The following is a 25,547-nucleotide window of genomic DNA, read 5'->3' as shown; positions in this document are numbered from 1 at the left end:
CCTATGGAGTCTGACTCTCATGCTGGGTACTTGGTGTCAGAGTTGAACTGCAGGACCCCAGCTGGCGTCAGAGAATCGGTGTTAAAATGTGGGTGCTTCTTTATATGTCAATATCAAGACACATGGCCCAAGGCACCATCTTCTAAGTCTAGGTTAGAGCAGCAGCATTGAATACATACACCTTGTCTACCAAATGCGAGCACATAGTTTGTTCATTCATTTGCTTCTGTTGCTGCTGCTATAGTTGCTTTCATCCACTCCCTTCTTTTGGGTAAATTTACAAACCCACATGGAACGCAGTCAAATTCATTACACCTGATAGAAGAGAATGAATGGCTCCTTTGCCAGGTGGTGTGGTTGTTTGTCATACTTACCCTAACGAGCTGTCACCGCCCTCTCTAGTACATCCAAGAAGCTACTGGCAGGCACTTAAGGATCTGCCACATCCTAAATAAATGCCAAGAAAAGATCTGCCAACAGCATGTGTGCAGTCTTCCCAAGTCCATAGCCATCCAGCCAGGGGTTCCTACGCTGTGTGGACATCATCGACCTGATACTCAAGACTAGTGTGCCTCACTTCTGCACTCACCAACACAACTGAAAGTGCCGAGAGGAGGCTCTGTCACAATTACTACTTAAATTACTAAATCTCTGGACAACCACAACTGCCACAAGTGGAAGGCATAGAGTGTGGAGCCAGAGAGATATTTTTTAAAATGTCAAAGTAATGGGCCACATCCACAGAGACACCTCTGATTCTCCATCCTGTCCTCACTGACCCCAAAGAGAAGAGCTTTAAACGCAAATTCACTGGGAACTATGAAATGGGAGCATTAACTCATATTAGAAAAAAGCGATGTGCTGAAAAATGGCGAATAAACTGGCCTGTGGAGTGATAGGACAGAGCATTCTTCAGGATCTCTAGTTATACAGAAAACAGACTCAATATGGTTGAAAGTTTGGACTAATCTGTTCTCAGAACTGAGAACGAAAAAGGGGCTCTGGAACTCTGACAAGCTCAGTGACAGAAAGTAACCTCATGGGGTGATCTGATCACAGCTTCCTAACAGGGCAGATCATGGTGGGTAATCACACTTCAGGCCCATTAATTTCCCTAGTGAAAGGTTTATCTTTGCCTTAAGCAGGCCCTGTCCATTATTCTTCTGGGTTAACAAGCCTTTGAAATGCCAGAGTATTCCTTTTTTTGGACTCCTCAGAGGCATAACCACCCACAAGAGAGCACATAATCTTTTAACTACCCGGTAACCCAATCCCCACCTTGTTTTCTCCCACCTTCATGTAATCTTGCTCACATTCCCTCCTTAATTCCAAATGTGGAAAGCACTGAAAACTGTCTTTCTCCAGAGCATTTGAGATCTTGCTTCCTGGCATTCGTCAGTTTGGCTCAAATAAACTCAGATTTGGATGTTCTTACGTTGACAGAGCTCTTAGCAACCCAACTCTAAAAGCTGTATTCTCCTTCTATTTAAGAAACCAGGTTATATTTATTTAATATACACACAAAATACCATTGACCAATAGGAAGGGAACAAAAAAACAATTGAATAAAATCAAAATGGCTTGACAACATACAAACACAGGACAGCCCTTTAAACCTGCCATCGCATTGTTCAGAGTAGTTCAGACATACACACTGACCCTGAATCAGGCAGGAGGTTCTTCTTCAGACTGTCCCCTGAGATACAAAAATCTGATCGGATGGTTTTTAGGCTTCAGAAAACTTAGAGCTTATCTGAAGAAAACAAAAGGTTTCTGCTAAACCTCACCCTTTTCCTGAGCACTGGTTATATCACTTTTTAAATTATAGCCAACTCTGATCCCTTGTGCCTGAGCCTTACTGCAAACAAGAGACAGAGATAAGAAAATGAAAGGGGGGGAAAAGCTAACTCTCAGATACCCAGGTGGAGAGTCTGGCAGGACAGAGGACCTGAGCCCAAATCATGGTACAGTTTCTGTAGCGATGAAGTGAACTAAGGCCGCTGATGGAATCAGAAGTGATAGCGTGAATGTCATGAATGTCAACGTAACGTGCGCTTTGCGGTGAGTTAAGCTGTAGCCAGTACAAAGGAGAAATCGAAGTTAAAGCAGTCAGTGTCCTGGAAAGACAAGATAAACAGATAAGCAGGCTTGGCTCTCTCTCTAGAGGTCTGACTTTGAGTTAAAAAGCCCACCTGATTTTGTGCCTATAACTTGAGTGACTATGCAAAGAAATATGCACTCTAAGGAATCAGGAGTCTCAAGATTGCTCACTTAAACTTTAAGGCAAGGGAGTCGTGGTTGGACATGAGTTTTCACAAATGCTGTGAAAAGTAATATGATGATTTAAGAGGTGTAAAACATTGGCATCAGCAGAAGTGCCTGCAAGGCAATAAAATCTAAAGAGCAGCACTAACCTGTTCAGGGTTCACGTGACAAAACATGGAAATCTTTTCCTTCACAGCCATTTCGATGGGCTTTGAACTCCGGCAGACGATCTGTCAAAGTTATTCACAGGTCAGCAGGCAGGAATCGGCTATCTACGCTGCCATTTGTTTTCAGAAGGATGCTAGATAAATTTCTTTTTGCTACAACAGACTTGACCAAGTAGGTGCACGTTCATTCTGGGCATTCCACTGGCCTTTTAAAAACTGGCCTGAGCACTAATATAAACAAGTATAATCCAACTCAACACAACTCTACCAGTAAGAACTCGAAATGTGAAGGTGTCTCTCTTAAGTAGAGCCAAGGCTCACAAATGTTACTTTTAAAATGCAAGAACAGAGCTAGACCAGGGTTGGCAAGCTTTTCCTTTAAAGGGCCAGGTGGTAAATATTTTAGGTTTTGCAGGTCATGCAGTCGATTGTAGCACTATAGTGCAAAGGCAACTATAGACAAATGTAAACAATGGATGGTACCGTGTTCCAATAAAACTTTATTTACAATAAAAAAAGTTTTTAAAATGTATTTATAGGCAACAAGCCTGCGGGCCCTTACTTGCTGACCCCTGATCTAGACTACTGGCAATAACTGCATTTCCTGTTATAAATAAGAGCAGTGATAGCCCATCCTAGCAGAGTCATAGGAAAATCTCAAAGGTCCCACCTCACTCTCAAGGACCCAGGGACCATACAAAATGACAGGACATTGCACTTGCCCAGCTGTCAGTGTGGTCAATCAAAGGGGGGCCTGGAGAAGAACCAATGGCCAATTTAGAACTGTGTGAATTGACACTTGAGGATGAGGGAATACCTTTCCCTGGCTCCCAGATACAAAAAGGTCAATGTCATAGGAGTCACTGGAGAGCTAGAAAGGACTTAGATGATGTTATAGATTCAGAAAAGGAGGTGCTATTCCAAGAAATTTACCCACTCTCTTTAACTCACCAGATCGGGAGACAGGCCCAACCCCCTCAGCGCACGAACACTGTTTTGTGTGGGTTTGGTTTTTTGTTCTCCGGTAGCACTGGGCTGAAAAGAAATGGGTCACTGTTAATATGCTGGACATTTAGCTCTCCTGGATAATGAATGGTTCCCTGGCTAATATATGGAATAAACAGAATATCACAGGAAGACTTATAGAATTTGCTGTCTATGCTTATCTGGAAAGCTTACCTGTGGGACAAGGCTAACATGGATGTTACAGAAATTCTCTCTTTTTGCTTTAAACTGAAATTGTCTGAATGCTTCCACGAATGGCATTCCTTCAATGTCTCCGATGGTGCCACCCAACTGGGAATGGAAAAAAAGAGACACAAGTGATCTTCCATGTTACACGGACTCATAGAAAAAGTCTTAATGAGCTAAGCAGAAGTTTGATGGTTGCAGAAGAATAGAATTTTGTAATTATATTAAAGAGCATTGAATTGTACCCTTAAAACAGGTGAGATTTATGATATAGAAATTAAATAAAAATGAAAAGCATTGTACATTTAAAGGGAGATGAAGCAAAGGGAAGAGAAAATGGAGACTAAAAAGTAAAATAAGAAGGGATATGGAGCCCTGGCCTGTTTGGCTCAGTGGTTATCTAACCACTGAAGGGTCCTGAGTTTGATTCCAGCCAAGGGCGGCGCGTATCTCGGTTGCCGGCTCATCCCCAGCCCTGGTCGGGGCGCACGCAGGAGGCGATCAATCGCTGTGTCTCTCTCACATCGATGCTTCTCTCCCCCTCTCTCTCTCTCTCTCCCTCTCTCCCTCTCTCTCTCTCTCTCCCCCCACCCCCACCCCCTTCCATTCTCTCTGAAAAGCAATGGAAAAAATATCCTTGGGTGAGGATTGAAAAAAAAGAAGGGATATGGAGGTGGGCAAAAAGGGGGAAATGGGGACAACTGTAATAGTGTCAACAATAAAAATAAAGTAAAAAGGGGAGGGATGGACTGTAACACAGCCAGGTAAACAGGAAAGAGAGCAAGCAGAGCCTCAGGAAGGGAGAAGAAAGCAAGGGAGAGCAGGGCTTTCAGGGTGATCTGATTCCTGTGTTTATAAGACCACTCTGCCTGTCCTGTGGTGATAGAGACTAAATTGAGTAAACATGTGAGAGTCATGCTGTCATTGATTCACTGGGATTATACAGACTAGTAAATTCCCATACCTCCCCCCCCATTATAAGGCCATTGGCCCTTCATTTCATCAAGACTGAAAATGTTAAAAAATAAGATGGGAAGCTTTAAGACAAGAAAAGGCAATTCATAAGCAGGCAAGAAGATCCAGAATATAGAGCCACCTGGCTCTGTCTGGTGTGAAACAGTGAGCATTCTCCCCCCCACCCCTCTCTCTCTCTCCATGAGTGAATGAACGAACACGAACACACACACACACACGTCTGCATGCATCTGAACAGTCTCTTTGTAATGGTGGTACTACTAGAATTAAATCACCACTATTAAAACATGCTGGCCTGCCTGGCCGGCATGGCTCAGAGGTGAGCATCGACCTATGTATGATCCAGGAGATCTCGGTTTGATTCCAGGTCAGGGCACATGCCCGGGTTGCGGGCTCGATCCCCAGTAGGGGGCGTGCAGGAGGCAGCCGATCAATGACTCTCATCATTGCTGTTTCTATCTCTCTCTCTCCCTTCCTCTCTCTGAAATCAATAAAGACATATTTTTTAAAAAAAAACAAAAACATGCAGGCTTTCTGAAATAAGCAGTACCAAAAGTCCTGAGAATATTCCTGATAATATAATCCTTTGATAAATGTTAACTTAATATAAAATGTGCTTCCAATAGTTACTTAAGCATTTTACTTTAGACTGGGATAAAATTCACCTTAACCCATTCATCCTCACCATATTTAAATACTTAAAGACTATCACATGGATTTTAAAATTAATCCCCTAGCATTTGAACACCTATTACATGCTCAACACTATAAATTAGGTGCTGGAAGAATTTCAGACCAGGTGTTCCTGAGGTGCTCAGAATTTAGCGAGGGAAATAAGGCTGAACTGAAGAATAATCTGGAGTAAAATTTAAGCACTAAGGGGAATGATCTGGGTGTCAAGGAGGAAGAGATTACCTGGGCTTTGTAGCCAGCTTTGACATCTCAAATGGATCAATAATTACCCAAACTTACCACGTCCCAAACCGAAGCCTTGATCCGACACCTCTAGACCTGCTTCACTGGATGCTTCCTCATCTCAGCAAATAGCATCTCCTCCCACTCACTGGTTCAAGCTAGAAGTCTGGAAATCATCCCCAAGTCCCCACTTTTTTCACCCAACACAGTTCAGTGGATCATACCTCCAAAACCTCTTGCAAAGTTCTCCACTGCTGCCATCCTAGACACCAAATCCCATACCATCTTTTGCCAGGATTACTGCAATAATCTAAACCAGGGGATGACAAACCATGGCCTGCTGCCTGTCTTTATATATAAAGTTTTATTGGCACACAGCTATGCCCATTCATTTACATATTGCCTATAGCTGCTTTTGCACTACAATGGCAGACTTGAGTAGCTGTGACAGAGACTCTCCCACTTTCAAAGCTAAACATATTTATTATCTGGCCCTTTACAGAAAGAGCTGGCCAGCCCCCATCTTAATGGCCCGCAGCTTCCACTCTCTCCTGTCCTACAGTCAAACCATTTGTCACAGACCAGCAGAATGACCTTTAAGAAAACTCAGAATATGTCTCGGCCTTGCTTATACCCTTCAGTAACCCACTGCCTCACTAAAAATAAAACCTAAGCTCCTTTATGTAGCCAACAAAGGCCCTACTCAATCTGGCCCTTGCACAGGTCTCTGATCTCATCTCATATTCCCACCTCCCTAGTCCCCCATCCCCACCTCTCACTCTGTGCTTTGGCCTCACTGGCCTCTCAGTTGGGCTCACTCGCCTTCCTGCGCCTTCTTCATCTACATCTATCTCCCTTTTGTTCCTCAGCCCAGGGAGTTGTGTGCCCCTCAGAAAGTCCGACATTGACCACCCACCTAAAGCAGCCACACTCCTGCTGCCTCCTGTCACAGTACCCCATCTGTGCCTTTCCATTATTATATTTGAGTCCATGTTTCCTGCCTCGCTACCCCACTAGGCTGGAAGCCCCAAGAGGGCAGGGACATGCCTGCCACATCGCCAGCACAAGCCTAGCGCACTACATGCAGCACTGGGGGCTTAGGTTAGTTGTCAGGACAGGACAGAGGGTCTTGAAATTCAATATAAGCCCCAGGTAACAGCATTCTAGTACCTGTTTCCATAATTACAGTGGAATCAAACTAAGAAGTCTCAGGATTTCATCGCTACATAATAAATTCTTCTTTAACTCAGATAGCAAAACATAATTAAAATTCAAGTTTCCTGGGTATGGAACAGATAGAAATATATGATAATTCTGTAAAAGGATGACAATCTTTACTATGAAAATCCAAGAAATATCACATGCAATCAGGAAACTGGCGGGGGGTGACGGGTGTTAAGAGCTTACTAACCACAGTGCAGCAGAATCTAATGGGGGGGAATTGTTTTAGGGAAAAAAGAGGTCTGCATTAAACTAAACCTTAAGGAGACATCTGTTTTTTGATGGGGGTGTTCTGGGAGTCAACAGGAAATCCGGAAAAGGGAGCAAAAACTTTCAACATTATCCGCTTCTGCCCCCACATGGCACACGATGGTACTGCACCCCCTGTCTATTACAGCTCCTCTGGCTCCCGATGATCATGAGCAGAAGCTTTCAGCATTATTACTAGAATAGGCCGAAATTAATTATTGCCCCACACAATAGGGAAAATAGCACCCATCACAATATTTTAAAATCTATGTGAAGCTCTTAAGAAAAGGAGTCTTCTCTTTTGAGAAGGAACGGAAGAAAGGAACAAAGGAAGGGACAGGGGAAGGAAGGAAGGAAGGAAGGAAGGAAGGAAGGAAGGAAGGAAGGAAGGAAGGAAGGAAGGAAGGAAGGAAGGAAGGAAGGAAGGAAGGAAGGAAGGAAGGAAGGAAGGAAGGAAGGAAGGAAGGAAGGAAGGAAGGAAGGAAGGAAGGAGGGAGGGAGGGAGGGAGGGAGGGAGGGAGGGAGGGAGGGAGGAAGGGAGAGAGGGGAAGGAAGGGAGAGAGGGGAAGGAAGGAAGGAAGGAAGGAAGGAAGGAAGGAAGGAAGGAAGGAAGGAAGGAAGGAAGGAAGGAAGGAAGGAAGGAAGGGAGGGAGGGAGGGAGGGAGGGAGGGAGGGAGGGAGGGTAGTAGACTTTTATTGTTATTTTATTTATTTTTTAATGTTTTTTATTGATTTCAGAGAGAGGAAGGGAGAGGGAGAAATAGAAACGTCAATGATGAGAGAAAGTCATCAGTCAGCTGCCTCCTGCAAGCCCCCCACTGGGAATCAAGCCCAGGCACCTGCCCTGGCAGGGAACTGAACCTCGACCTCCTGGTTCACAGGTCGACGCTCAACCACTGTGCCACACCATCCGGGCTTATTGTTATTTTAGAGTCTACACTTTCTACTTATAAAAAAATGTTTGCTGTAAAACACTGTTGTGTTATGCCAGCAGCGGCCTCATACATTTCATGTTCACTGAGTCTCTTGATGGCATCGCTTTCTCTTGTCCTTGACTTCACCTTGTGTCGTTTCATGCAGTAACAGGCCGTGCAGGCTTGGAGGACAAGAGCAATAGGCTGTCCCACAGCCTGGGTGTGTAGGAGGCGGCACCATCTCGGTTTGTGTCAGTATACTCTACGGTGCTCGCACAAGGACAAAATTGCCTGACGGTGCATTCCTCAGGATGTACAGAATGTATCCCCGGCGTTGAGTCGTTAACAGTATCTATAGATGCCTCACGGTATAAAATTAGGTTCTCTTCTCCCTCCTTACGCACCAGCACTCCACCCCCTCTACTTCATGAGTGCTTCTTTCAAAGCTGATGACATCTACATCCCTGCTGTTAGGCCTTCTCTGGTGCATCCTGGCATTGATTCTGAAAACTGCAGATCAATACACAGAGTGACCGTGTAAGTCTCCTTCACTGTGGAATCAAGTTATATTCCGGTTACACCTCAGTTCTCATATCAGATGGTATTTTTCTGGAGCTTTTACCTGCCTTTCTCTTAGACTCCTTATCTTTATCATTGCCCCATTTGTTTGCAAACTACTCACTGTATTAGATATTAAATAATTTTTAAAGGAGGCAAGCCTAATTATGCAAGGGTGTTTAATTTGTAAAACTTCATCAAGCTATACATCTATATGTGCATTTTTCTGTTTATGTTACACTCCGATTTTTAAAAATTATAAAGGAAGTGTTCCCTCTTTCCTCATAAACTGTGAAGGAATAAATACCAAGGAAGAAATAATTTTGTAGAGCACACTTACATATTTATATTGTTTATCAGCCATACTATTGTAGTAGTATAGTTAATACATGATAGTATAGCACATTATGTTATCAGCTCTACTATTAACAAAATGGATCTTGTAGACACCATAATACCTATCTGCTAGCACCGATAATAATGACAATAATAACAGCTAGCATATGTTTATTGAGCACTTCCCAAATGCCAGACATTGCCAAATGCTTCGTATTATCACATTTAATCCTCACAACAACCCTGTTATTATCATCTTGTTATTATTACAATATTACATTATTATCATATTGTAATAGATGGCTACACTGAAGGTTTTTTTTTTAATCTTTATTGTTGAGAGTATTACAGGTGTCCCATTTTTCCCCCAATTGATCCTCTCCACCTCGCTCCCACCCCCTTCCCAGGCCTTCACCCCCTTATTGACTGTGTCTATGGGTTATGCATATATGCATACAACTTCTTTGGTTAATCTCTTCCCACCTTTCACCCCCATTCCCTCTTTCCTCTGAAATATGATCGTCTGTTGCATGCGTCAATGTCTCTGGATCTATTTAGTTCGTCAGATTCTTTTGTTCATTAGCTTCTTCTTAAAGAAGACCCTTCAACATTTCCTGTAGTGCTGGTCTGGTGGTGATGAACTCCTTTAGCTTTTCCTTGTCTGTGAAGCTCTTTATCTGACCTTCAGTTCTAAATGATACCTGTGCTGGGTAGAGCAATCTTGGTTGTAGTTCCATGTTTTTCATCACTTTGAATATTTCTTGCCACTCCCTTCTGGCCTGCAAGGTTTCTGTTGAGAAATCAGGTGACAGTCGTATGGGTGCTGTGGGCCAGTTTGGGTTCCTCTTGTTTGGGACCCTCTGTGCTTCCTGGACTTGTAAGTCTATTTCTTTCCCCAGCTAGGTGAAGTTTTCTCTCATTATTTTTTCAAATAGGTTTTCAATTTCTTGATCTCTTTCTTCCCCTTCTGGCACCCCAATAATATTAATGTTGGGTCGCTTGAAATTGTCCCAGAGGCTCCTTATACTATCTTCATATTTCTGGATTCTTTTTTCTTTTTGCTCTTCTGGTTGGGTGCTTTTTGTTTCCTCATGTTCCAAATTGCTGATTTGATTCTCAGCATCCTCCACTCTACTGTTGATTCCCTGAAACTTATTCTTCATTTCAGTTCGTGTCGCCTTCATTTCAAATTGGTACTTTATTATGTCATCAATTTTCTCAGTTGTTTTCTTAATACTCTTACTAATATCCTTGAGCATCCTTATAAACAAAATTCTGAACTCTATCTGTTAACTTGCTTGGTTCTAATTCATTTAGTTCCTCTTCTAGAGATTTCTTGTGTTCTTTCCTTTGTGACATATTTCTTTGCCTCCACATTTTGGCTGCTTCCAGGTGTTTGTTTCTATGTATTAGGTAGAGCTGCTATGTCTCCTGGAATTTGTAGAGTGGCTTTGTGTAGTAGGTGTCCTGTAGGGTCCAGTGGCTCAGCCTCCCCAGTCCCCTGAGCTGGGCCCTCTAGGTGCTCCCCTGTGTGGGCTGTGTGCACTGTCCTGTTGTAGTTGAGCCTTGGTTGCTGTTGGCGTCCCTGGGGGGAATTGACCCCAGGCCAATCGGCTGTGAGGACCCACTGCAGCTACAGCCAGAGAGCTGCTGTGCTGGAGACACCCCCATGGAGCAGGATTTACTTCAGTGGAGCTTTGGTGTTCACCAAGTGCGCCCCTTGAGTGTGTCACTGGTGGATGTGGCAGGGTTGTAATCCAGGGTGGTCGAGTCTGACCACCAGGTGCACTGTCTCTGGGGCCTCCGGGGAGGTGCACAGTCAGCCTGTGCCAGTGCCTTGCCCAGGGCCACCCAGCATGAGCTACACAGCAAACCGTAGTTGGCTGCTCCTTGTGCTGGGCTTGGAGGTGCCCAGGAGAGGCCCAGCTATGAGCCAGTGCAGCTGCCGCTAGTGCCAGGCCTGGGGCCGCTTATCAAGCCGCATGGGGCAGCTGCTGCTTGTTTGAGAGATTTCAGGAAAGTCCTAAGCATGGGGCTCGAGAGGCCACTTGCACAGAAAAGCCCCTGGAAATGGCCCGGATGAGCTGCAGGTGGGGAGGGGCGGGGCCTCCGGGAATCACGGGGCGGGGCCAAGGGTGAGTCAGGTGCTGGCGATTCAAACATGGCGCCTGCCCAGCCGGGCGTGGCTCAGCGGCTGAGTGTTGACCCAGGATCCAGGCGATTGGGGTTTGATTCCCGGTCAGGGCACATGCCCGGGTTGAGGGCTCAATCCCCAGTCAGGGGCGCGCAGGAGGCAGCCAATCAATGACTTTCTCATCACCGATGTTTCTATCTCTCTATCCCTCTCCTTTCCTCTCTCTAAAATCAATAAAGATATATTTAAAAATAATAATAAAAAAATATGGCGCCTGCCTGCCGGCTGTGCGGGGAGGACTCGCCACAGGAGCCATGGCCTCCGCCAGCCCTTCTGCCCGGGAGGAAGCCGCCCTCCACCTGTCGCCGGGATCTCAGGCAGGTCAGTCCCTCCCCGAGTGTCCCGGGTCCTTTCAGGCCGCTGCCCGGCGCTGGGCTCAGAGGGAGCGTCCGAGTGAGTCCGCGCCGGGCCCTTGAGAGGAGCTGCTGGGGCTCCCGCGGCCTCCGCGACCCTCAGGGACAGTCCCCGCTGGTTTCACAGCCCGGAGTGTGGGGACGTCTCTTCCCGGCCTGGAGCCCTGGGCTGGGGCCTGCTGTGGGGCTGGGACCCCTCCCTCCTCTGGGAAACCCCCGCCGCCGAGATTCCCTCCTGGGTTTCCCGCGGCACCGGGTGTGGGCCTGGCCTTGTGTCTCTGATTCAGCCCCGACCCGCCCGCGTCTCCCCCTCCTCCCGGTCTCGGTGCTTCCTCAGCTCCCTGGTTGCGGGGCTTCTGTGCAGCCGGATCTCAGGAGGCTCTGAGGGACGGTGGTTCTGTATTTTAGTTGTGATTTTGATGCGGTTGTGGGAGGCGGCGGGGGCAGCTGTGACCTACACCACCATCTTGTTTCCTCTATCTACATTGAAGTTTTGATAAGTAATTTGCCAACCCTCAGTTAGCAGGTGAGTTAACTGAAGCACAGAGAAGTTAAGCAAACTTGTCCAAGGCCACCCAGCTGATAAGTGACCCAGCTGAACTCTGAACGAAAGCAGTCTGGCTCCAGACGCTAACCACTGACCTATACACCACTCAGGGATCATGGCAGAAATTTGAACTTGAGCAGACTGACTCCAGGAGCTATGCTATTCATTATTCTGCTCTTCTGCCTGGCAATCAGATCGACTGACATTTAGCTAAGGAGTGCACGGACATCATTCTCATTCTGCACATTAACAAGAAGGGAAGCAGTGAATAAGTGGCAAGTTCAAATACAGGGCAGAGCAAAAGTAGCTTTACAGTTGTTCATATGGAAAATAATATAATAATTAATGAATAATAATACAAGAATAAACCGTATTTCAGGTACTCACAACTGTAAACCTACTTTTGCACTGCCCTGTATTATATTCTCTCTTTAAACAGCTAATACTCACCTCCAAATCACCTAACTCCATCTCTGTCTGCTGCCAATGCGTTTTGCAAATATTTCTCAACAAGCACTCACTAGAATATATTCTGTTGTGTAAGGACAGGGAGGTCTGCAAGTTCTTCAAGGCCAGGGACTGCCCATCCCGGGCTTGGCACACAGGAGGCCCTAACGCTTACTTTATGAGCGACTAATGTCTCCTCACGCAGGTTGCTGCACACCTACCCCAGGAGTACTCACCCTGTTTAATGCCAATCTTGCCCACTGACTTGTGACCACAAGGGCAGGAGCTATCTCTTCCTAGCACAGTGTCTGGCACACAGGAGACCAACTTTATATATTTGTTGAATGAATAAATATCAGATGCTTAAAAACCCAGGAGGACATAAGTTTATAAAGAGAAGTTCCATGCTTACCTCAATAACGCATATTTGGGGCTCCTCCTTATGACCGTCCACAGATACCATGGCTTGATTCATAACCCACTCCTGGACAGCATCAGTAATGTGAGGGACAACTGCAGAAAGAAGTAATTAGCATAAAAGATTATTTTGTGGTCATGAAAAAGGAGTGTATCAGAGTCTTTAGATCTCCCAAATAACCTGACGGCCACCTGGCAAATTAGACAAGCTACAGTCCTAACGCTATCATCGTCCTTCACTGAAATTAATACTACAGGCGCAGTTTAGGTTTAGTCATTTAAATTTTATGCCTTTTCTCTTAAAACCAACCAACCCCAGAGAAAAAGAAACAGAAAGCTGAAATGCAATCTTCGAAGCAATGAGAAAACACCTATACTGCCAATGAAAAACTGTGCAAGCAGGACTGCCTAGGGTGCTGAATGCTAGGCTCCACAGGAAGGAAGGGTGCAGAGTGGCCGGGCCCTGCGGGCCCTGGGCAGTCACCCGCCAGTGGGGAGGGGGCCACTCAAGAGAATATACACAAGGTCTGCCTGCTGACTAGGGGCCAGCGAATGCTAATGTCAGCTGATGAGGACAAAAGGTGGCATCTCCGCCCGCAAATGAGGCCCAGGAGTCCCTTGAGTGGTGAGCAGGCCTGCAGTTGGCCAGCTCAACTTATGAAACAAAAAACTGACACCCAAGTGGGTGCATGGGGACTCAGCCCAGCCACCTAACCTAATATGATGGCAGGAAGTAGGAAGCTGGCGTGAAGGTGCATCCCTCTCCTGCCCGGCTTCATACCTGCGGGGTCCGCAAGGCAAAAGGCAGTCTTTGATTGGTGCATTCGGAAGAACCCACTGGGCGTGCCCAGCCCACCCCTTTCTGGAAGGGTGAGGTGGCTGGGTTCTGCCTCCATCTTGGCAGGCCAGGAATCAGGGTTCAGGACCCAGGTCTCGGGCCCTGCCCTCTCCTCCATCCTTGGGCCATGGCAGGCATGAGGCAGTGACTTTCCCTCCCCCCGGGTCTTCCCAAGACCTACACTGGGGGGGGGACTCTTAGAAAGCACAGTTGTACTGGACATCTATGCCACACCATCCAGTTTTGGCAATAACATAGCTGATCTTTTGATCTCCATCTGTCCTGTTCCTACATCTGCTTCTCAGCTGGTTCCAACATGAAAGTGATTTAAAGGGGATGGGGAATTATCACCTTTACCATGTAGAAATGTAGAAGTACAAGACTTCAGAGGTGCCAGGGAGAGATCTCTTCTAAGACAAAATAAAACCATACTATCCAGGGAAAGGGTTGGTGAAAAAACGTTAGACCATGCTACCTGCCACTCCAGTTCAATCCCCCAGTCCCTCCCCAATGCTGTCTGCCTTCAAAGGGAAGTGATCACCGTGCATGCAGAGATACAAGAAAAAAAGGAGGGAAAAAGAACACATTAAATAAAAGACAGACAAAAAACAAACAAAAAAATACTGCAATCATGTAAAAAATGAATAAATGGTTCTCCACAGATCTGAGAGAGAGAGAGAGACTAAGGGAAACAATGGCACTGGTAAAAAAGAAATAAAGACTGATGAAAATAAATCAGGAACACCGAGGATGAACTTGACACCTTTAAGGAAAAGGAAAAGGAAAAGAACACAGGGATTTGAAAAGCATTAGAACTTGTAGAGCGCAGAAACCTCCTCATTGTCTTGTCTATTTTGAGCAGGATGTGGGTGCTCGAATGTTTGTGGAATATAATACCTTGTACTGTTTTTCCCAGGTAGTCACCACGCCTCTCTTTATTAATCACATGCTGATATATCTTCCCAGTGGTGATGTTGTTGTCTTTATAAAGATTAATATCCAAGAACCTTTCATAATTTCCAAGATCTAAATCAACTTCTCCACCATCGTTTAAGACAAACACTTCTCCTAGAATAAAAAGGCAATGTAAAATTTTCGAATTTGCTTCCAGTGGGTATTTTTCAAAGATGGACACATTTTATTAAAAAACTGCTAAGAGACGTATTTATAAACCATATTCTATCATCATTTCATTTTTTTATCCTCACTTGAGGATATGTTTGTTGAGTTTTAGAGAGAGAGGAAGGGGAGAGAGAGATAGAGAGCAAAACATCGATGTGAGAGAGAAACATGGATCAGTTGCCTCCCTTTTGCACCCCACCTGGGGATCAAACCCACAACCTTTTTTTTTTTTTTTTGGTGTACAGGACGACACTCCAACCAACTGAGCTAGGGCACTATTTCATTATTTTGATGGGAAAACTTAATAATTCAATTATATCCTTTAAAATGCATCAGAAAAATTCCAGTATCCTATTATGGTATTTTTTAAATGCTTACTGAAATTCTGTCTTCAAGAGTTACCTTTCCAAACTCATCATATGAAAAAGAGACTTTAAAATAGTAATTTTTAAAAACTAATAGCAATTTACTTCAAAGCATCAGTATCCTGGACTCTGGAATTGGCATAAGAGAGTTTTAATTGATTCCCATCTTGGTTAAAGCCACAATTAAAGAGACAGCAGATGAAAAGCAGGGCCCCAACGAGCCCGCAGGGCAACTTGGTGAAAGTGAGGCAGAAAAGCCAGCATGTGCAGTAAGCCACCTGCACAGCAGCACCAAGAAAAGGGATATAGACGCAGACTTAATCACATAAAACACCTGCATTGATTATTTGGCATGTCTCTGGGTCTCCAGTGTCACTTAGTGGCATCCATTGGGAGTCCAATGTCCTAAAGCCGTCTTGTAAGAATTGAACTTTCCCCTATTAAGAAAACTCTATCATTTACACCTATTGCAGGATGTTAACAGCAAAAAAGAAGGTTGGCTAGCTTACAAACCTAATCAGATACCTTTTATATCCTCATTTGCCTCCCTTATCAAGTACCTAAGTGTGGTCAGGAAGATCATTAACTTTAAGGACAAAAGAGCAAATTGATGAAATTGCAGTATATTCCTATTTCCCAAGCTCCATTTCCAGTTCAAATTCCACTTTCTCGTGTTAATCAGGAAGTGCCAGTCTACAGAAAAGTCTTTTTACTTTTATCATCTTCACTTCTGACAAATAAGAGATCTCTGAAATCCCTTTAGGTAATTCTGGCCAAATCTAGTTTGCCAATACTCCACGTATATGTAAAAGATATTCAAATTATAAATTCCTAAATGTTAAAAGTATGTACACACTATGTTCCTAGAAGAGAAAGAAAAACTATAGATGACAAGTCTTCAAAACAGGTTTTTTAGACTTAATGCAATTATAATTAAAATTCCAACAGTTTTTTTAACTTGATTGTGACACTAAAATTAATTTCGAAGAAAAGCAGGTGTGATTACCAAAACAAAAAATAAGTAAAACTAAAACCCCTTATAATAACAGTGAGGAAAGGAAGATTGAAATACATATACATATAGATATTCAATATATATAAATACGGAATAAGGTAACATCAACAAATACACAAAAACAAAATATCCAAAACAGGTGTCTAATGCATAAAGGAATTTAATATGTGACTTTAAAAAAACAAAACAAAGATATCATCACAAACCAAAGTAGATAAAATACTCAGGAGTAAACTTCAAAGAAATGTGTAAGAACCACATGAAGAAAACTTTAAAACCTTATTTTAGAGACATAAAAGAAGGTATGAATAAAATGAAAGCCACTTATAAAGTTCCTGAAGGGACCAGTCAATATTTTCAGAGTTTAGTTCTCTCCCAAATTAATTCATAAACTTAAAGCAATTTCTGTCGAAAACACCAATTTGATTTCTTGTAAAGTTTGACAAAATAATTCCTAATTAATCCTGAAGACATTAACATTTTGAATTTAAAAAAAAGAAGAAAAGAAATAATGAGCTTGATAATAAAAAGCTGCATCTATTAAAACAATAGACAGAAATAAACAAAGAGATCTGGAACAGAACAGAGTACAAAGACAGAACCAAGTATAGACAGAAATTTAGTACATAACAAAAGGTGGTATTTCAGTCAGTGGAGAACTGACAAAATCTTTGATAAATGCCATGAGGAATATTTGGCTCATCAGAAAAAAAAAAAAATTAGAAAAAAAATATGTTGCACCCTCACCTCACACCAAATTAAATTCCACATATGTTAATAATGTTAATGTAAAAGCAGGTGAAACTATAAAAGCACCAGAAGAAAACACAGATGACTATTTAACCATTCCTGGGGCAGAAAAGCCTAAAGGTGGCATCAGGCAGAAACCATTTAATCACATAAATGGTAAATTGAAATTGATCAGCAACTAACAGAGGTAATATTAAGACAAATTTCAAACAGAGTAGAAAATATATACATGTGATAAAAATAGGTTAATAAGCTTTACATCAAGTATTATTGAAAATCATTAAAAAATCCAAAGGAAAATTGGTATAACACATGGCATTAGTCAATTTTGCTGCACACCAAAAAACCCTAAAATCTCAGTGACTTACAAAACATTTATTGAGTTCTCCCTCAGGTTAGGTGGGGCTGTGAGTCAGTTGTGTGTCTGCTCTGTGCATTCTCAGGACCCCAAGCTGAAGGAGAAATCCCTATAGGGACAGGCAATTCGCATGGCACAGGGCAGAAGCTGAACAAATCATGCCATTGCATTGAAAATTTCTGCTTCAACAAGGCATATGTCATATTGACTAGTAATCCATAGGACAAAAACAAATTACATGGGCAAAGAAGGTGCCCAACCTCTCTGGTTTACTCAGGGCTAAAAGGACTCCCAGGATGAGGGACTTTCACTTTCAAAACCTGGAAAGTTCCTAACAAACCAGGACGTTTTAACCACCCTACAAGGCCAAAGTCCAAAGTCAATGAGGCAGGGAAATTGAACCCATAGAAGGAAGCTGGTTGATAGTTTCAAACAAAAATACAATCTACCATAGACCTGAATGTCATGCCACAGGCAAAATGAAAATTTAAAAATTCTAAAATAAAACGAGATATTCCTTTTTTGGTTTTTGGTTTACTCTCAGGTTAGTAAAGTTTAAAAAGAATAATAATATTCAGTAAAGGTGTAAAGAATTGGGTCTTCGTCTTATACACTGTTGATAAGGATGTAAATTGGTGGAGATCCATAAGCCTTATCAGAAAATTCTGAAAAAAGATGAAAAGTTGGAATTTGGAATATTTCTGATTATAGAAAGGTAATATAGGACAGTTTCTATATATTATAAAACACCTCAAAAGCAAGCCATAATCAAACACATTCCAAGTGGAATAGAGAATAGAAATAGCCAAAGTTTTATGAAGATTTTTCAATTTTCAAAACTTTTGGGAAAAGACTATAAACAGCCACAAACTTATGAAGAATTTTAAAATTTCAGAACTTTTTGGATTTCACAGTTGTAAATAAGGGATCATGAACCTAAAAACCTTTGGCAATATGCATTATGTGTTAAAAGCCGAAAAATGTACCTACCCATCAAATAAGAAATTCTGCACCTAGGCATTTCTGTTTAAAAATATGTATTTCAAAGATTTCCATCACAGTGTTGTTTATAATATTAATACATTGGCAATTATTTCGTATTATTCAGATTCTGTGCAGCTTTTAAGAATATAGAATATATTAAAATGTCCACAGTATATTGTTTTAAAAATTAGATTAAAAATAATGTGACTGTAAGATTTAATTCATTTAAAGTTCAAAAACAAGAAAAACTAATCTGTGGTGTTAGAAGACAGGATAGTGTTTACCCTGGTACTTTGGGGGCAAAGGGAGATTCTGTTTATTGATGTAAGGGCTGGTTACACAGTACATTCATTTCATCAAGTGGTTCATTATGATTTATGCATTTTCCTGTATGTATGTAAAATTTTTAAAAAGAAAGTATTTAAAGGCTAATGCTTTGTTAAAAAAATAACTACTCTATACATTGAAATATCCACATTAATAACAGTCACTCCAAGAAGTGAGGAATTTTCTTCATGCCATTCTATATTGTTAATATATACTATATTGTCTGAATTTTTCTCCTAATGAAATGTTAAGAGAAATCTATTACCTTTATGATAAAGTAAAACAAAACATAATCCATACTGCAAAAGCTACAATGAAAATGGTGTCCTCACAGTTTTCCAAAAGGGTGGACTGATGTGGAATGTCACCAGCAATTTGAACAGTGCATCAACGACCATGAGAACATTTACATATTCATAACGTATGATCCAGCAACTCTACTTCTGGAACTGTATCCTAAAGAAATTAACCAATATACATGAAAGAACTGCAGCTGAACCCAGGGCTTTATAAGGGAGCAAGTGGCTCTGTCATACCGTGCTCATAGGGTGAAAACGTGCCCGCATCGATGTTGATATAGGGGTCGATTTTGATGGCGGTAACTCGGAGCCCACATGACTTTAGAATCGTCCCAATGCTGCTGGCGATGATCCCTTTCCCAATGCTGGAGATGACCCCACCTGTGACCAGGATGTACTTCATTGGCAGAGGAATGGCTGGGTGACAGCACCCAGACAGAATCTGAAAGGTGATAAAATTAAGGGTCAGGAAAGAGAAACATTTTCTCAAACCAGTAAAGCAGAGAGTGTGTTCAACCAGAATTTCAAAAGCACACAGCATTTTTCCATCTAAACTAGATATTTGAAACTTAAAAAAAAAATTTCTTTTTAAATATATCTTTATTGATCTCAGAGAGAGGAAAGGAGAGGGAGAGAGAGAAACATCAATGATGAGAGAGTCACTGATTGAGCCCCCAACCCGGGCATGTGCCCTGACCGGGAATAGAACCCCGATCTCCTGGATCCTAGGTCGATGCTCAACCGCTGAGCCACGCCCGGCCGGGCTTTAAAATTTTTTTTAAACCTTCAGATTTTTTTTTTTTAATCTTCATCCAAGGATACTTTTTCCATTGATTTTTTTTTTTTTTAATTTTGATTTTTTTAGAGAGAGTGGAAGGGGGAGAGAGAAAAAAACATCAATGTGAGAGAGACACATCAATTGGTTGCCTCCCACAAGCGCCCAACCAGCCGGGGCCGGGGATCGAGCCTGCAACCGAGGTACCTGCCCTTGGCTGGAATCCAACCCGGGACCCTTCAGTCCAAGGGCCGACGCTCTAACCACTGAGCCAAACCGACCAGGGCTCTTTTATTTATTGAGAGAGAGAGATCAATTTGTTGTCCCACTTATCTATGCATTTATCAGTTGATTCTTGTATGTGCCCTGACTGGGGATCCAACCCACAACCTTGGCATATATGGACGATGCTCTAACCAACTGAGCTACCTGGCCAGGGCTGAAACTTTTGAAACAAAGTCTTACCCTCTAGATTTTAAATTTTTGTTGATATGCAGGAAGCTGTGTCTGTTTTCTGCAAGCAGGGGGGCTGGCTCCATTGCCCTGATTTTTCATTTACCCCAACTCTGTCATATGACAAACTTCATCGTGAGAAAACAAATTTCTCTGGGATTCAGGGACATGGTGAAATTCATAAGAGATTAGGCGCTGTTGTCAGACAGAACTGTAGAAGCTGTACCTGGACAAGTTACTAATCCATTCTGTGCCTGTTTCTTCATCCATGAAATGGAATAAAAATATCAGTTCCTTAAAATATTATTCAGCACTAAAAAGAAATGAGCTATCAAGCCATGAAAAGCATGGAGGAAACTTAATGCATATTCCTAAGTGAAAGAAGCCAACTTGAAAAGGCTACATACTGTAGAGTTCCAAATATATGACTTCTGGAAAAGGTAAAACTACGGGGACAGTAAAGAGATCAGTGGTTGCCAGGGGTTGGGGGGAGCGAGGGATGAATAGGTGGAGCACAAAGGATTTTTAGGGCAGTGAAACTACTCTGTGTGATACTACAGTGGTGGATACATGTCATTAAACATTTGTCCAAACCCATAGCATGTACAAGACCAAGAGCAAACTCTAATGTAACCATGGACTTTGGATGATAAGACTGTGCCAGTGTGGGTTCACTGATTGTAATAAATGTATTACTGTGGTTTGGGATGCTGATAATGGGGGGGGGGCTGTGCTTGTGGGGCAGGGGGTATATGGGAACTCAGTACTTTCCACTCAGTTTTGCTGCAAACCTAAAATTGCCCTAAAAAGTAAAGTCTATTTTTTTTTAAATCAGTATTTAAATATGCCAACATAAAAAAATCTCCTAGTTGGTTCTGTGGATTAATTGAGTGAAGGTGTAGATAAGAGGTCAGCAAACAAATGCCCACTGGTCACATCTGGCCCACTGTCTGTTTTTGTATGGTCCCCAAGCTAAGAATGTCTTCGACATTTTAAATGGTTGAGAAAAGATCAAAAGAATATTTCATGACACATTAAAATTATATGAAACTCAAACTTCATTGTCCATAAATCGAGTTTTATTGGCACACAGCCACACCCTTTCATTTACATATTGTCCATGTACACTTACTTTCTACAAAGGCAGAGCTGAGTAGCTGTGACAATGGAGACCTCTGGCCCACAACACCTGAAATATTTACTCTCTGGCCTTTAACAGAAAATGTTTGCTGATGCCTGGTATGGAGGGTCAAAATCAATCCCTACCTTAACAGATAGTAAGAACTTAAGAAGATCAGCTATTAACATCACTATTAATAATAAATGTATCCTCCTTAACTAGTCATGCTGAACACTGAATCTTTTTCATTAGTAGCAGTTTTACCATGCAGGAATATCCAAGCAGGAAGAAGAAAACAGAAAATATTATGTCATAAGGAAATTTTACTTGACTTTTCTGTGGCTGACTAATTCAAACTCTTTTGTTTGAGAGGCAGACAGGGAGCCCAATAGCTACTTGGTTTTCTTTACGTTGAGTACCACTGTTTTTCCCTTGAGCCTGTATCATCGCCATTTCACCATGCACGAGAAAGCAAGCCTTAACAGCATGATTTTCGTAGCCATGGATGGCAGGTAAATGGGCAACTGAGTAAGACCACTAACACAAAATTACAACTGCAAAAAAAAGAGAGAGGCAGAGAGAGAAACCAACAAAAGCTAATAACTATAAATCCCACTTTCTATTGTAATTCACAATTTTTTAAATACTTAGAAATTAAAGCACAAATGCAGTCAGGTAGGAATGATTTCAGTTACTCATTTATCTTATTTGTCTGTCCTCCTCAAAGGAAAGCCCATCCTGATTTTGTAGTTTCCTCCGATTATCATTCAAAGCAAACTATCTTAACTTAAAGGTGCAAAGTTACCTCAATTCTAAGCTGTGAGTTCAATTTGAACTAGTTGACCATGGTCAGACCAAGTAAACTGCAGTCATCCACGATATACATGTCCCATCCCGGATGGCTTCCCTAAGTCCTTGGGCCTGCCTTTCAATACACACTACAGTTGATCTCCTTCAATGCCATCTGGTCATCCACTCACTGAGATAGTTTAGCTTAAAAGATTCTCAATCAAGCCTGGACAGCGTGGCTCAGTGGTTGAGTCAGCCAATTGATGTTTCTATTTCTCTATCCCTCCCTCTCCCTTCCTCTCTCTCTCAAATCAATAAAAACATATTTTTTTTAAAAAAAAGATTATCAATCCAAACCTAGAATGCAGATCCAAAGTGTATCTGAATGTTCATCTCTTTCCACTCCTACTGGCCCAGGTAATCATTATTGTGGTCATTTCTTCACAGCCTTCCCTTACCCATCTCACTGGTGATTTCTATTGTGATACATGTCCCTCTTCTGGAGTCAGACAGCCTAGATTCAAATACTAGCTCTGTCATTTACAGCTATGACCCTAGGCAACTTCTTCAACTTTTCTAAAATTTGATTTTCTCTACCTATGTAGTACACAGAGTCATAACAGTGCCTGCCTTATAGAGGTGTGTGGGCGTTTACAAGAGTACCCAGGTGCTAAAAGAAAATTAGCTGTTATCATTTTCCAGAGCCATCTCCTGACTGATTCAATCAGATGACAAATGTTTACTGAATGTCTATTATATATGCTTGACATGTTCCCAGGTCCAGGGCTATGGGGGTGAACAAAAAGTTAAGGTCCCTGTCTTCTTGGACTTCACCTTTCCTGTGCAATTAAGGAGCAAATAAGCAGTGGTGTAATTGTACCATATTAGGGCACTGTCATGCTATTAAAAAGACTTCCCTTTGGAAAAGTTAGCAAAGTCAAAAAATGCCCCCAAAATGCGATAGAAAACTATAGTGTAGTCATAGTATGTGGTTGCCAAAAAGTGTAAGAATTTTTCATATAAGATGTGCTTATGTTACATGAACAGAGCGGGATATAAAGTTGAACATAACATTACCTCACCTGTGTGTTGTTGTTTTTTTAATTAAGACTGGTCAAAGTACACCAAAATGCTAAATTTTAATATACGTAGGTGGTTGGGGGGTAAGCAGTTACTAGTTTCCTATATTTTTGAAAGCACAAGATACCTTTTTAAAGTACATTAGATATTTTACAAAGTCCTCCTTGTAAATGCCACTTAATATCAAAGACCCATCTAGTCCTTTTTACCTCTTTTAACTAAACAAGTAAGTTTGAAGCACAGTTTTAAAACAGCAGGAAAAGGAAGGTTCTTCAGGCTACTTCCTTGCATCCAGATGTGTGTGTTTTTTTCCGTGTGAAGACAAGTTTTCATTTACTCTCATGTGCAGTGAGCAGAACCAACTGTCTGTAACATGGGAATGTGTAGGGCTGTCCTGTCTGCTGTCCAATAAAAACACTACACGAGCCACTTGTGTGATTTTGAGTTCTCTAGTAGCCATATTAAAAAAGAAACAGATGAAGCTAATTTTAATCATCTCATTTAACCCAATGTATCCAAAACACTTTCATTTTAACACATAATCACTGTAAGAATTTATTAGTGAGAATTCTACACCTTTTTTTTTTTTTTTACTAAATCTTCCGAGATTAGGTGTGTCTGCTCACAGCACATCTCAACTGGGACCCGCCACATTTCCAGTGCTCAAGAGTCACATGTGGCCAGTGGCTGCCATGGGACAGTGGAGGCCTAAAGCAACTAAAAGCATCAGAAGCACCAAGAGATACCTTGTCAACAACGACCATTTTAAACGTAATATTAGAAACAAGAGTAGGCAAAACTAAGCTATGGTAGAAATCAGGGGGGGAGGGGGGCATGCGTATTGTCTGGAAGGGCCACGAGGGGACTTTCTAGAGTGATGGAAGTGGCCTATGTCTGCGTCAGAGTAGTGGTTCCACGGGTGTATAATTTGTCAGACCCTGATCTGCACATTTTAAGGGAGGGGGGGGATTTTACGGCATGCAAATTATCCATCAAATCTGTAAAAATTGCTGCAAAAAGAAAGCTACTTTGTAGCAGCATCGTCCGTACTTCGGAACAGTGCGCTCTAAGGAGCCGATCTGGGGTAAACGCCAGGATGGCTGTTCAAGGAGTGCGCAGGGCGAGGGGGCAGCAAGGCCCTTCCACCGAGCGCGGGGCTTCACTTCCGCCAACGCCATCTCGGGGCTCCCGGGGCTCCCGAGGCCCGCGAGAAATGGGGCGGGGAGAAGCACACCCCGGAGACGCGGCAGTACCCACCCCGGATCGCGCCCAGGCAGGGCGGGCTCCGACGGCTCTGGGCTCCCGCGCCGCGGCCGGGCCCCGCACCCCCGGGGGCTGCGCGCGCGGGGCGCGGGGCTGCGCCTGGCCGCCAGCCCCTCTCGGACCGGGCGCTAGCGCCATCGGGGACGCGACAAAGGCTCCGGGCCTCCCGCGCGCTCCGGGGCTGGCGGCGCGGGTGGGAAGGCCCTGGGACGCGGGGTGGCCTGGCCCGGAGGCCCTGGGGGTCCGGTGAGGGCCGGGCTGGGGATTACCTGCGCGGTGGTGGTGGCGCCCGGAGGGTGACCGGTGGGGACAGCGGGCTCCTCCCCACGGCCGGACCGCGCTCACCTGTGGGGCTGGTAGGGGGCGTCGCTAGGGGTGTCCCGGAGTCGCCGCTGCTCCTCCCCAGCGCCGTTGCAGGCCTGGGGGTGCGCGGCGTCCTCTTCGCCCACTTTTCCCTCGCCTGCCGCCGCTGGCCCCGCTGACTCACGCTGGTGAGCTTGGGGTTTGCACCAGGTTTGCGCGATGCAACAAAACCAGCGCCTAAAAAGTGACTGCTCGGGCACAGCTTCCCGTCCCTCCGCCCTGGAGGCGCTTGGCCTCCGGCCGCGCTCGGCCCCGGCGCTGCTCCTCCCCTCCACGGCTCATTTAGCAGAGGCGCTCGGGGGCCCAGGTGAACACCCCGTTCCCACCAAGCCAGGCCCCGCGGCACGCCGAGCCCCTCCTTGGAGCCTCCCGTCCTGTTCTGGCCACTTAAAGAGCCTCACCCTGTCACAAACGTTCGTGGGTCCCTCGCTGGGCTCCTGGAACTGCACAGTGCTGAGAAGACCAACATAAAACGGGGTTCCTGCCTTTGAGGGACTCACAGTCTGGGGGGAGGTCTACACATCTATCGGAATCAGTAAGGTTCCAAGAACAATACCCGTGTAGAAAAAAAATGTAGGGAGAGGAAGGCAGACAGTTAGGACTTCATAAGTGAAGAGACTTTTTAAGGGTATTTTCAGAGGATGGTTGGTCCTGGGAAAGGACACAGCAGGTTTTTAAGGTGAAGGGAAGAACATACCCAAACCACTAAAGGAGAAAGGATCGAACTATGGGCAATGGAAGGGTCTGGAGTGAAATGGAAGGGTTAGGAGAGGGGTGAAGATCTGTAATAGAGTGCCAAGCTAGGCAAGTATCAATCAACACTAGTGGAGTTTAGAAACCATAATTGTGTAATGATGTCCACATATAATTTTACAGGATATCCACAGGTAGGTGTGC

General features: G+C 43.5%; 1 protein-coding gene across 3 annotated transcripts in view; it reads right to left on the bottom strand.

The window, feature by feature from the left end:
* The window catches only part of CTPS2 (CTP synthase 2), an 88,010-nt gene extending 62,878 nt beyond the window's left edge, over positions 1-25,132 (bottom strand). The window contains exons 1-7 of one of the 3 annotated variants that reach the window (XM_081125842.1): positions 25,052-25,132; positions 19,045-19,249; positions 14,485-14,655; positions 12,745-12,845; positions 3,612-3,728; positions 3,384-3,467; positions 2,415-2,495 (exon numbers count right to left, since the gene is read on the bottom strand). In XM_081125842.1, coding sequence (XP_080981968.1) covers positions 2,415-2,495; positions 3,384-3,467; positions 3,612-3,728; positions 12,745-12,845; positions 14,485-14,655; positions 19,045-19,210 — 720 coding nt within the window. In that variant the 5' untranslated portion in view covers positions 19,211-19,249; positions 25,052-25,132. Of the gene's footprint in view, positions 1-2,414; positions 2,496-3,383; positions 3,468-3,611; positions 3,729-12,744; positions 12,846-14,484; positions 14,656-19,044; positions 19,250-24,556 lie in introns of all 3 variants that reach the window. The other 2 variants (XM_081125840.1, XM_081125841.1) reach the window with 2 other exon arrangements.
* Between the last annotated feature and the right edge of the window lie 415 nt (positions 25,133-25,547).

The sequence above is a fragment of the Miniopterus schreibersii genome (assembly GCF_964146895.1).
Source record: "Miniopterus schreibersii genome assembly, chromosome: X".
Classification (NCBI taxonomy): domain Eukaryota; kingdom Metazoa; phylum Chordata; class Mammalia; order Chiroptera; family Miniopteridae; genus Miniopterus; species Miniopterus schreibersii.
This window is presented reverse-complemented; position numbering and strand designations above follow the sequence as displayed.